At 37.0% G+C, this 12858-nt stretch overlaps 1 protein-coding gene and 1 pseudogene across 1 annotated transcript; one reads left to right on the top strand and one right to left on the bottom strand.

Annotated features, from left to right (window-relative positions):
- The first annotated feature begins 1710 nt into the window (after window positions 1–1710).
- Window positions 1711–7151, top strand: LOC110728001 (annotated as a pseudogene).
- A 539-nt stretch (window positions 7152–7690) lies between these two features.
- LOC110727677 (MDIS1-interacting receptor like kinase 2-like) lies at window positions 7691–11583 on the bottom strand. The gene is made up of 2 exons (XM_021907258.1): window positions 8352–11583; window positions 7691–8240 (listed from the first exon to the last, which is right to left on the bottom strand). Exons 1-2 carry the CDS (start codon window positions 11581–11583, stop codon window positions 7876–7878), a joined length of 3597 nt encoding a protein of 1198 aa, XP_021762950.1. The 3' UTR covers window positions 7691–7875.
- Window positions 11584–12858: the final 1275 nt, after the last annotated feature.

The raw sequence follows: 12858 nt of genomic DNA, 5'->3' as shown, positions 1-12858 counted from the left end.
GCTTGATATATGTAGATGTTCCTTTCCCTCACCCCCTCTAAATTTCCATCTAGATAAAAGGAAACCTGGGCAGTATTAGTTGATCATGGTACCCAATGGCTCATTTGTTTTTCTTAGCCTGTAATTTATACTGTCCTAGTACATTCTGAGTAATGCAGTTCAGGTCTCACCTAGCTGTATTCTTTCGGTTTGCTAGAGAGATTATAGTAATAAAGCCGTAGCATGATGTCAGCGAATTCTATCCCCTGTACAGTGATGATCCTCCCCATGGAAATGAATGAGATGACTTTTTGATTAGCTTCAGTCTTTAGTATTTTCCTCTCGGATTCGACTTTCTGCCATAACATCATCATCAACAACTAGCTTATTGATGCAGTGATATTTTTCTGGGTATTTGTTTTACTGACACCAGAAAAGGAAACTGATATTTCTTGGGGCAAAGGTCATTTATATCTGTTATAACGTTCATTCAGAGTCTTAACTTTCTATGCTGTTTGCTGTCAACAGTATGGAGTTTTGTTGTATGGTCAATGTCATGAAAGGCACCCCTCAGCCAAGTAATTTCTTCTTTTGTTAAAATTTCTTTTACATCTAAAATTTTAATTTATGGTTAAAAAAATGGTCTAGATCTGTGGATTCTCAAAAGGTAATTCTTGTCTGCTTAGATCAAGTGTTAACTTTAACCCTTGAGCTTAGTGTGGATGACTTGCTTTTGATATGGCATCAGTTTTGGCTTTGAACTGCGTCTGTGAATTGTCAGGCTAGCTCGTTAGCTCTTTAGAAAGATGCAGGGCTTTTAGGGAGCTGGTAAATACCGCCCACAGTTACTTTACATCGTCTGGCCCTCATGTTTCCCAACTCTATCTTTACCTCACTCCGCGGCTCCACCCCCCTAGAGGTGTTAATTTAAGTGTCTGCGCGGCTGTGCCAGGACCGTTGATGTCGGGTCGGGTTAGGTTTATATAAAATGTGAGGCATGCTAAATTATTTGTGTTCGTACAAGTCGAAATCTGAATTTAGTTTTTTCGAATCAGTTTCATATCAGATCGGTCGAGTCAGTTTTTGACACCTCTATCTTTCCCCTTGTATTTCTCTCATTAATCACCACCACTAGAACGCCACTTCCACCACCCCAACCCCAACCACTAGACTCAACACCACCACCACCACATCACTACTCGCTCACCACTACAACCCCATATTGTTAGAAAGTGGTAAGACAACAACACTAGTAGTGGACCAACTAGCTACATCAAACATCTACATAAAGGTACTTTGCTAATAATTTGTACATAAACAAAGATTTCATACACACAAAACTCTACTCTATATATTTGGTGAAAAAGAAAAAGAAATGCCAACAAACCAAGTGTAGAGTTAGAAAATGGCGCCAACCTTGGACATACTTTGAGCCTAAGTTATGAACAGCAACCTTCTTTCTCTCACTAAACTTAAGTTATTTCTCTCTCTTACTGTCCTACCATCCTTTAAGATCACATCTAACGTCTCTTTGAATCAAACCAATGACTTCCCAACTATCAGTTTGGTAGAAAACTACACCACACTCCCCTATCTTATTCTTTTATTGTTCAAATTAATTTCATTAGATATGATCCTTCTCTTCTTTATATCTCACTCCCTCCTCTTCCTTTCCTCCCTCACTACCTCCTCTCCACCCCCTCCTTCGCCTTTGCCGTGGTATACTTTGCCATGGCTGGCCTTATTCCTGGTCCTTTCCCTATTACTGATGAGGTAAACCTCCCTTGTCTCTTTTTTGTTCTTTGAGATGTTCATGTGTTGGAACTTAGATAGTTTCTTTATTTGTCATATATGCTACATCATTTATACTTCTATCTATATGAATATTTAAAAGAAGAATAATTTTGGCCTAGTTTACTAAAATTTGTACTATCTACCTTTGTGGGTCTGTACTTTTTTTGTTGGTTACACTTTTTATTTTTCTTCTGTTCCTTTTTGTTGGTTACACTTTTGTTTTATTTTTCGCTAAATTTTTTCTAACACAAGCCTCACCTATAACACCATTTTGTTACATTTTCTTGTAGATCTTTACTTACAACAGTCTTCATCATACTTTTCATACACATAACCCTCTTTGTGCACTCTTTCTCCAAATGCATTGGTCTATGGATCTATAATAAATGTAACCAACTTTAAGGAACGGAGGAAGTACATACGTTCTTACAATAGTTATATTGTGTTTGTTTTTTTTATTGCAGAATCGTTCACCAACCAGGCAATCAGGAGGAAAGATATGCAGGGTTTGTGGTGATGGTATAGAAGTAAAAGAAGACGGGGAGCCTTTCGCAGCATGTCACGCATGTAGGTTTCCTGTCTGCAGGCCTTGTTATGAGTATGAAAGGAATGAAGGCACTCAGTGCTGTCCTCAGTGCAACACTCGCTATAAGCGTCACAGAGGTTTATTAACCTGTTTTATTAGCATAAACCATTCTTTTGCTTAGCTCATATTTTCTGATTATACTGTTTTTATACTTAGCTTGATCATAAGAAGATTATGTTAAATCGGAATTTGGTTTATTTATATGTATCAGGCTCCCCAGGAGTCGAGGGTGATGAGGAAGAAGCATTTGATGCTAATGACTTAGATGATGAGTTTGAGATTAAGATCAATCAACAACATCCTACCAATCAATCTGTGAGTTGAATCGTGTAACAAATATAGTATCGAGTTCTTTTATGTACGTTATTGATGTTTGTACTAATCATATGAAGTTAATTTTGTAGGAAAATGGGGATTATAATCAACAGCAATGGCATGCTAATGGAAATCAACTATCTTCTTTTGCTGGAAGTGGTAAAGAACTTCAATTCTTTCTGCTTAGTTTAGAACAGAATTCTGATCTGCCAATTTTGTGCTGTTCTGATAATGTGTTATGTTTTCCGTGCTATTTAACAGTTGCTGGTAAGGATTTTGATGGAGAAAAGGAGGTGAACGGAAAGGAATTTGAAGACGAAGGATATATATGGTAACAATGATCAATGGAAAGAAAGAGTAGAGAAATGGAAAAGCAGGCAAGAGAAGAAAGGCTTAGTTAAAACCTATGATAGCGAAAATGACAAGGGTGAAGAAGATGATTTCCTGTAAGCAGTTATTTTAGTACTCTTGGAACTTTTTTTCTTCTGATTTTCCGCTTTATTCATACACATATTCAGCTTAGAAACTCGATGCTGAGTAGAAACCTTTTTCATTATGTTTGACAATGAGCAGCACATTAATATTTAGTAGTATGATAAGGGTGTTAAAGAAAACTTATCATAAGAATACTTTAATAAATTGCTATGATATGGATCAGATAGATTTTTATCAGGGACCATGGTAATTAACTTAGCAATCAGATTTAATATACCGAGAAGTTGTGAATTGGTTTGCAGTAGCTAGAGCTTTTGCCACTTATTTGATCAGAAGAAACAAGCATTTGTCAATTTGCACATCTAAACTTGGCAATTTATCCAAACTTCAAGAGGAACAAAATTCTCTAAATCAATTCTGAAATTGAACCTCTGTATTGATCAGTGTGATGTGTAACATATTACATTCCTAAATCTATAATTTATGACAGTAAATGAGAAACTCGAAAATCTCATCTCTAACTTGCAGTGTTATTATATCTTTACTATCTGTATAACAAGTTTTCATTCCCCAGGATTGCTGAAGCAAGACAACCACTGTGGAGAAAAGTCCCTATATCATCAAGCAAATTCAACCCATACCGGATTATAATTATCTTGCGGCTTGTTGTCCTTGCCTTCTTCCTCAGGTTTCGAATATTAACCCCAGCAGAAGATGCCTATCCATTATGGCTCACCTCTGTTATTTGTGAGACTTGGTTTGCATTTTCTTGGATACTTGATCAGTTCCCCAAATGGTTTCCTATCAACCGAGAAACTTACTTGGACCGCCTTACATTGAGATTTGAACGTGAGGGAGAGCCTAACCGTCTAGCCCCAGTTGACTTCTTTGTCAGTACTGTGGATCCATTAAAAGAGCCACCCATCATTACTGCAAACACTGTGTTATCCATCTTGTCTGTTGATTATCCAGTTGAAAAGGTCAGCTGCTATGTATCAGATGATGGTGCTTCAATGCTTCTGTTTGACACACTGTCTGAAACTTCTGAGTTTGCGAGGAGGTGGGTTCCGTTTTGTAAGAAGTATAACATTGAGCCTAGAGCCCCTGAGTTTTACTTCTCTCAGAAAATGGATTATTTGAAGGATAAGGTCCAAGCTACATTTGTCAAAGATCGACGAGCCATGAAAGTAAGCAAGCAACACTGTTTTTTGTAATTTGCTGCTGTCTAAGCTACTTTTGGTCTTTTGGAAGTGTCCTGACAAACTTAAATTTTTAATTTTGCTGATTATTAGAGAGAATATGAAGAGTTCAAGATCAGAATTAATGCATTGGTGGCGAAAGCAGTGAAGAAACCTGAAGAAGGTTGGGTTATGCAAGATGGAAATCCATGGCCAGGGAATAACACCCGAGATCATCCTGGCATGATTCAGGTTAATTAATATGCTAGTATTTCTGATCGATATTTGAGGAAAACTAAATGAACTCTAATTAAGAATGTTTTGTTGGACAAACGTGTACTAATAATCATATATGTTTCCAGGTTTATCTAGGAAGTGAGGGAGCACTAGATGTGGAAGGTAAGGAGTTGCCAAAGCTAGTTTATGTCTCACGTGAGAAACGACCTGGATACAATCATCACAAGAAAGCCGGTGCCATGAATGCAATGGTAAGAGGCTTCAATTTTCAATTTACTTTGTTTTGCATTTTTATTACAATTTCACAGTAAGTTGCAATCAACTAACTAATTAACATGCTTGCAATATTATCTGCTGGTTGTTTTCAGGTTCGCGTTTCAGCAGTACTTACAAATGCACCATTCATATTGAATCTTGATTGTGATCACTATGTCAACAATAGTAAGGCTGTTAGAGAAGCTATGTGCTTCTTAATGGATCCTCAATTTGGGAAGAAGCTATGCTATGTCCAGTTTCCTCAGAGATTTGATGGTATTGACAGGCATGATAGATATGCTAATCGCAATATTGTCTTTTTCGATGTAAGTTCAACCTCTTTTTTTTTGTTAGCACTGGAAATACAGCCACTATATCCTTAATGCTAGTAAAAGACTTATTCTTTTTCTCGTCTTTTTTCTGGTGTAGATCAACATGAGAGGCTTAGATGGGATTCAAGGGCCAGTTTATGTAGGAACAGGATGTGTATTTAACCGACAGGCTTTATATGGATATGATCCTCCAGCATCAGAAAAGAAGCCGAAGATGACATGTGACTGTTTCCTTCATGGTGCTGCTGTTGCTGTGGTGGTAGGAGGAAAAAGGCCAAGTCAAAGAATAATAATAAGAAAGGAATTAAGAGCTTGATCAGCAAGCTATACAGCAAGAAGAAGAAGACGATTATGGGGAAGAAGTACTCAAGAAAGGCTTCCACACCTGTCTTTGATCTTGAGGACATTGAAGAAGGACTTGAAGGGTATGAAGAGTTAGAGAAGTCATCCCTCATGTCTCAAAAGAACTTTGAGAAAAGGTTTGGTCAGTCACCGGTTTTCATTACTTCTACGCTTATGGAAGATGGAGGTCTTCCTGAGGGGACAAGCCCTACTGCATTAATCAAGGAGGCCATTCATGTTATTAGCTGTGGGTATGAAGAAAAGACTGATTGGGGAAAAGAGGTAAACACAAAGTGGCATCAATTACGAGTATCATTTACTGCATATAGGATGATTTATTTCTAGAATAATTGTTATGTTATCTTCAACTCTGAAATTTCTTGTGAATTATATTCTGTTTGCAGATTGGATGGATATATGGGTCGATTACAGAAGATATTTTGACAGGCTTTAAAATGCACTGCAGAGGATGGAAATCAGTGTACTGCATGCCTAAGAGACCAGCCTTTAAGGGATCTGCCCCGATCAATCTGTCAGATCGGTTGCACCAAGTTCTTAGGTGGGCTCTTGGATCAGTTGAAATATTCCTTAGCCGACATTGTCCTTTATGGTATGCTTGGGGAGGGAAGCTCAAGTTGCTAGAGAGGCTTGCTTATATTAACACCATTGTCTATCCTTTCACCTCTATTCCTCTGCTTGCCTATTGTACTATCCCAGCTGTCTGTCTTCTCACCGGGAAATTCATCATTCCAACTGTAAGTACTCTTGCTACTCATTATTCCACTTGAACTTTCATATATTTGGTTAAATGAGCCTTAGAAGAGGTCCGTTATTCAGCAATGTTTTAACACTTTTGTTCTTCTGATGATTTTCCTGCAGCTGACAAACTTGGCCAGTGTATGGTTCTTGGCTCTATTTCTGTCCATCATAATAACGGGAGTGCTCGAGCTAAGGTGGAGTGAAGTGAGCATTGAGGACTGGTGGAGGAATGAGCAATTTTGGGTCATTGGTGGTGTCTCAGCTCACTTGTTTGCAGTCTTCCAAGGCCTGCTAAAGGTACTTGCAGGGGTGGACACCAACTTTACAGTGACTACAAAAGCAGCTGAAGACGCCGAATTTGGAGAGCTCTACCTCTTCAAATGGACTACCCTTTTAATCCCACCCACCACCTTGATCATACTCAACATGGTTGGAGTTGTAGCTGGAATATCTGATGCCATTAACAACGGGTACAACTCGTGGGGCCCACTGTTGGGAAGCTCTTCTTCGCCTTCTGGGTGATTGTTCACCTGTATCCATTCCTTAAGGGTCTGATGGGAAAACAGAACAGAACACCAACTATTGTTGTGCTATGGTCAGTTCTTCTAGCATCAATCTTCTCTCTCTTGTGGGTTCGGATCGATCCTTTCTTACCTAAGCAAACTGGCCCTGTACTCAAACAATGTGGGGTGGAGTGCTAGTTTGATCATGTACACTCCTTTGCTACCTCTTTATTATACAGCAAGCACATCTGGTTTTTGTATCAAAGTAATAATCTTTGTTTTTTTTTTTATAAAAGAGCTAAGCTAGAAAAATTATCTCCACCTTAATTTACTTTGTATGAAAAAATTAGACAGACAATTAGGTGTATACTGCAAGGATTTGACAACAAATATTGTGGCTTTCATTGTAACAAGAATATTTTCGAAAGTTGTTGCACACAGTGATACCTTTAACAAAAGTAAATTCACTCATCATTCTTTTTGTGCTCTAATTTGAGGATCTAATATGGCTCTAATATCATGTGAAAAACGAAAGATATGTGAGAGAGAGTGAAGAGAATAAATAAGCTGTTATACATCCAAGCTTTGATATTAAACCCAAAAAAAACTAACAAACCTTAGAAAGTACAACATGATCCCACTATATCTTCCACTAATCTACTATCCTAAAGTTATTCTGAATGACTAGATATAACATTGTCTTGAACAAATTTTAGGATTCTAAGAGTTGACCTACTGCTACATTCTAATTATTAGGTAAACAATTGAAACTGACAGTTTGCTTCACTGTTCTTAAAGGAACTCTTAGCAGTTTTATGTTCATTTTGGACTGAACTGTTTCCTTTAATATGTTCTTAGCTACCTTCTGCAGCACTTGGGTGCTGGTAGTAATCACGTACATCCATGTTCCATGCATTATTCACATAGCAGCAAGCATATTGTCCTGTTATGTATATATGAGCGCGGAATAGTATTAGACCAAATACATAGAGCATGAAATTGTGGTATATACATGGGAACATCTTTTAGGAACGGAGGTAGTACTTCACATGCTTTTTTTTTTTTTTTTAATCAAATTATTGCATACTATGGTATTAATTTACACAGTAAATGCATCTACTAAGTTGCAACTTGTACTAGAATATTAATTATGCCAACAATCATGGATTTCTGTATTTTCCTTGATTTTTCGACCTAGAAGGGTCTGAAAATGGAGCTTCTTGAATTTGAGTAAGTTTCTGAGCTACACTGAGCATGGTTGGTCTTGACTCCGGCGAGTGACTGGTGCACACCAATGCTGCAGCAACTACTTCCATCACTATAGCTTCCAATGTAGGAGATGGTGGTTGAAGTCTTTGATCCAACATATCCCTCAGGCTCAAATCCTGGATATTGAAGGATATAGTTCCTGAGAAGTGTGAGGATAATACCTCGCTTGGGCGTTGTCCCATCATAACTTCTAAGGCTACAACTCCAAAGCTATATACATCAGATTTCTGAGTCACCTTCATAGTGAATGCTAGCTCTGCACATTAATGAATTCAGCATGTCAGACACTTGGAAACAACAGAGAAAATCTTGTAATAGATTTAGTATGGAAAAAAAATACGAAGTATAAGGAATTAAGGAGATTCACCTGGAGCCATGTAGCCATAAGACCCGGCAATGTTAGTCCAATTGGATGAACCAGTGAGCAACAGCTTAGCAGTGCCAAAATCTGATAGCCTAGGCTCAAAATCTGCATCAAGCAGAACATTGTTGATTGATATGTCACGGTGCACAATTGGGGGAGAGCAGTCATGGTGCAAGTAAGAAAGCGCATTTGCTAGTCCTTGCACTATTTTCAGTCTTAAACCCCAGTCTAAAAGGGTTCCTTCATCACCATATAGCACTTCTCCTAGGCTACCTTTCTCTGCATAATCGTAAATCAGATACAAGTTTCCACTCTTGGAGCAAGAACCATGTAACTTAATGATGTTCCGGTGCCTGATTTGAGTTAGTGCTGTGATCTCATTGTCAAAGCTCTTGTAATCAGACGATTGGGTGTCGCTGAATTCAGTCTTGTTAAGCCTTTTCACTGCAAGAATCTGTCCTGTTGGCAAGACAGCTTTGTATACAACCCCGAAACCTCCTCTTCCTATACAGTATTTGTCATGGAAGTTCTCGGTTGCTCTAACTATATCTTCGAATTTGAATCTTCTTTTTCCTGATCCCCAAAGCAGCAGCTCAAAGTTGTCATAAATGGAAGGAAATTCCCTGTTCTTGTCCAGTGTTGCTTCCTTTTCTTTCATCCTTCTTCTTCTTTTGTGCCAATTTAGATATAGAATTCCGCCAAGAACACTTGCAAGAATAACGAGGCAACAAAGAACAATGGCTTCAATCAGTAACTTTCTCCTATGCTTAGCTGAATTCTTATTTATACACCTAGGAAATCCTTGTTTTACTCCACACAAACCCGGGTTCCCAATAAATGCTGTTGAAGGTGCTTCCTGGAAGACATTAATATTGGGAATTGGACCGTTCAGTTTGTTGTAGGAGAAATCTACTGACTCTAAGCTGATCATGCCAGAAAAACTGCCAGGAATACCTCCTGAGAGATTATTGTGAGAGAAATTCAGATATTGCAAAGAAGTAAGTGAGCTGAGACTTTCAGGTATGGTTCCTGAAAATGCATTGCCACTTATGTCTAAAAAGTACCGTAACTCTGCTAACTCGCTGAGCTCAAATGGAATCTGCTCTGATAAATGATTGTGACTCAGATTCAAGCTTGACAGGACCTTGCAATTTGCAAGCTCAACAGGAAGTTTTCCTGTTAATCTGTTCTCTGACAAATCAAGATCTTTCAGATTAGCCAAGCTCCCTAAACTTCTTGGAACATTTCCTGTCAAATTATTTTTCCTTAAGCTAAGTTGCTCCAGCTGCTGCAGATTTCCAATATCTGTAGGAATTTTGCCACTCAGGTAATTTGAGTTCAGTTTCAGAACAACCAGTTTAACCAAATTTCCCAGTGAAGCCGGTATTTTCCCAGAAATATTATTTCCTGTCAGCTCTAATCGAGTAAGATTACTGCAGTCTCCCCATTGAGAAGAGAGTGATCCAAAAAACTGATTGTTCGCCAGGTTCAGAAAATCAAGACTTGGGTGAACCCCAAATGTCCGAGAAATATTACCAATAAATCGGTTCCCCTCGAGCCAAACTCTATTTAGTCCCTTGCATTTCCTAAGGCAATCTGGAAGTGATCCTGTGAACTTGTTGAAATGTGCTGTAAACTCTACAAGAGCAAAGCCACTGCATAGATTCCGCGGCAACACTCCTGAGAAGTTGTTGAATGCAATTCGGATAGTAGTCAAGGAAAGGCTTAATTTACCAAAATTCTTTGGAAATTCCTCAGAAAATGTATTGTTGAACAATGAAAGAGTTTGTAGGTTAACAAGATTGGCTAAGGTATCAGGCAACTTTCCTTGCAGATGGTTTGTGTTAAGATCAAGAAGCTGCAACGACTTCATGCTGCCGATATCAGAAGGTAAATTTCCACTGAGACTGTTATTAAAAAGCTGTAAGATTGTAAGGTTTGTTAGATTACCAATAGATGAGGGAATAGGACCTGAAAGCTGATTACTAGAAAAGTCTGTCTGATTCAAAACTTTAAAATTTCCGATTTCTGAAGGAATTGAACCAGAGAAATTGTTGTTATACAAGAAAAATGTGTTGAGTTTTGCTAATAAACCGATCTCAGGAGGTATAATACCACTGAACTGATTGTACTGAAGTTCCAACATGACCAACTCAGTCCAATTGGTGAAGAAACAGGAAGACAGATTTCCTGAAAGTGAATTTTCAGAGACATCTATTTCAGTTAACTGCCTAAGATTGGTCAAGGACAAAGGCAGTTCCCCGGTTAACAAATTCGAAGCTAAGCCCAAGTATGTTAAGTTAGTGCACAGGCCTAACTCAGGAGGAACCTTAGAGTTCAGTTTGTTCCATCGAAGATCGAGTCTTTGAAGCATTTTAAGGTTCCCTAAAGAAGAAGGTACACTCCCTTCAAATGAGTTATTATACAATTCCAACATTTCGAGGCCTAAAACATTACCAACTTCTTCAGGGATCAACCCACTAAACTGGTTATTTCCTACGCGAATATCCTTAAGCAAAGTAAGATTAAAAATACTTAAAGGTAAAGCATCATGGAAATTATTATCTGTAAGATTGAGAAACTCAAGTTTAGTAAGACTACTAAACAATGAACTAGGCAAAGAACCTGTCAAATAATTTTCTGATAAATCAAGGTAAGTGAGATTAGTACAAGTATGTATAAAACTTGGAAACTCAAACTCAAGATTATTATAATCAAGGCTAAGATGGGTGATCATTGGCATAGGAGCAAACCTCGACCAGTCAGGTGACTCTAAGTAATTCGCGCCAAGGTCCAAGTACCTTAACTCCTGAAGATAGCAGAGTTGGTAAGGTACATTCCCTGTAAGGTAATTGTCACTTAAGTCTAAGGAAGTTAACCTCGAAAGGTTGCTAATCGAGGATGGTATCGAGCCATTTAAGGTGTTTTGGCTAAGATTAAGGATGTTTAGAGTAGGAAAACAAGTGAAGTTAAAATGATCAAGTGTTCCAACAATGTTGGAGTTTACAAGATTTACTGCTAAAACAGTATTCTGTTTCTCATCACAGATGATTCCTTCCCATTTGCATAAGTTATGGGCATTTGAGAGGGTCCATGATGAGAGATTTTGTGAAAGAAGGGTGTTTTTCCAAGACAAAAGAGCTTGAATTTCTGGATTTAGTGACAAAATGGTGTTGTTTAGAAGCAAGAAAAAGGTGAAGATAAAGGTTGAAGATTTTGTAAGAAAAAGCTTCATGATTTTGGGTTGACATAAAAGATAAGCAAAGTGGATCATATATACACAATATAATATCTTGTACAGTTACAAAATCTACAATGGAGGTCCTTTCTTTCTACTAGCAATTTAAGTTGAGCAAAGACAATTTTTTTTTTCTTAGAAAATACTTAGTAGATTAATCTTTTGTTTTGTAAATGTTGTCTCATTAGAAAATACTTCGTAGATTAAATTAAGTTAAAATTTTTTGGTCCATGATCCGTCAAAGGTGCACCGTGAGCACTACTATGCACCCAAAGAATACAAAAACTAAAGTCAAAGAATTTGAATAAGAGTTGTTGAACATCAAGGTAAAAACAAAATAACATGAATCATCTTAACATAACTAAAGTGGTAAAACAAAATAACATGCATGACTCCAAATAGAAGCAAATATAATATAGTTTAAACCCAAAAAACATGTACAATATCTGTGCATAAAAAACATGGTCGATAAATTTAAAAAATACAAATTAAGGGTCTGTTCTCATACGATTATTTTCAGTTCAATTAAGCTCTAATAAGTTCAGTTCAGTTCAATTCAACTCCTAATTTCCTTCTCTTATAAAATATTCATTTCAATTCAATTGAGCTCTAATAAGTTTTATTCAGTCAGCTGAGTTCAGTCAATAAAAACAGGCCTTAAGTGAACATAAAATTGCACCTAGTACATATCCAAAATGATGTTTAATTTTTATACAAAAAGTAAAAAAGAATATACAAGTAAGTCGTAGTGAAAACATCACAATCATATACTCCATAGCATAATCTTCAATTCTTCAGCCTTACAAAAAAATATATAAATGAATATACTAGTGTAAATAAATTAATAGTCCCCTTACCCTTACCCTTACATATACTTTGGAGGAAGTATGTCTTTGAGATTTGAATTGGTACAAGTATTTATTTAACGTTGCATAGGACAAGGATAAAAGGCCCAGGTGTTGCTTTTATTCGTATGTTTTTCTAATATGATAAAAGGCAAAAGCGTAATTATTACCTGCATTTGAGAGTATTGAAAATAATATAGATTCTTTTCTTTTTTTTTTTTCTTATTTGTACAACATTTTAAGTAATGAAGTTATTAAAAAAAAGAACAAGTAAAAGATCATTAAACAACCTTGACTAAATTTGATAGGGTATTTTACAAAGATTAGGAAAAACTAAAAAAAAAAAAAAAGCCCTAAGTTATCATCAAAATTCGAAGCTTCTTTAATAAATTAAAAACGCGAGAATTTCAAATTAATTTTCACAAAA

Source organism: Chenopodium quinoa, unplaced genomic scaffold (assembly GCF_001683475.1).
Source record: "Chenopodium quinoa cultivar QQ74 unplaced genomic scaffold, ASM168347v1, whole genome shotgun sequence".
Lineage (NCBI taxonomy): Eukaryota > Viridiplantae > Streptophyta > Magnoliopsida > Caryophyllales > Amaranthaceae > Chenopodium > Chenopodium quinoa.
This window is presented reverse-complemented; position numbering and strand designations above follow the sequence as displayed.

Excerpts from the sequence above, each read along its gene's own strand:
- LOC110727677 (XM_021907258.1), bottom strand. The coding sequence starts at position 11,583 with ATGAAGCTTTTTCTTACAAAATCTTCAACCTTTATCTTCACCTTTTTC. Across the intron at positions 8,241-8,351 it reads TTATGGCTACATGGCTCCAG|AGCTAGCATTCACTATGAAG; the intron begins GTGAATCTCCTT and ends ATTAATGTGCAG.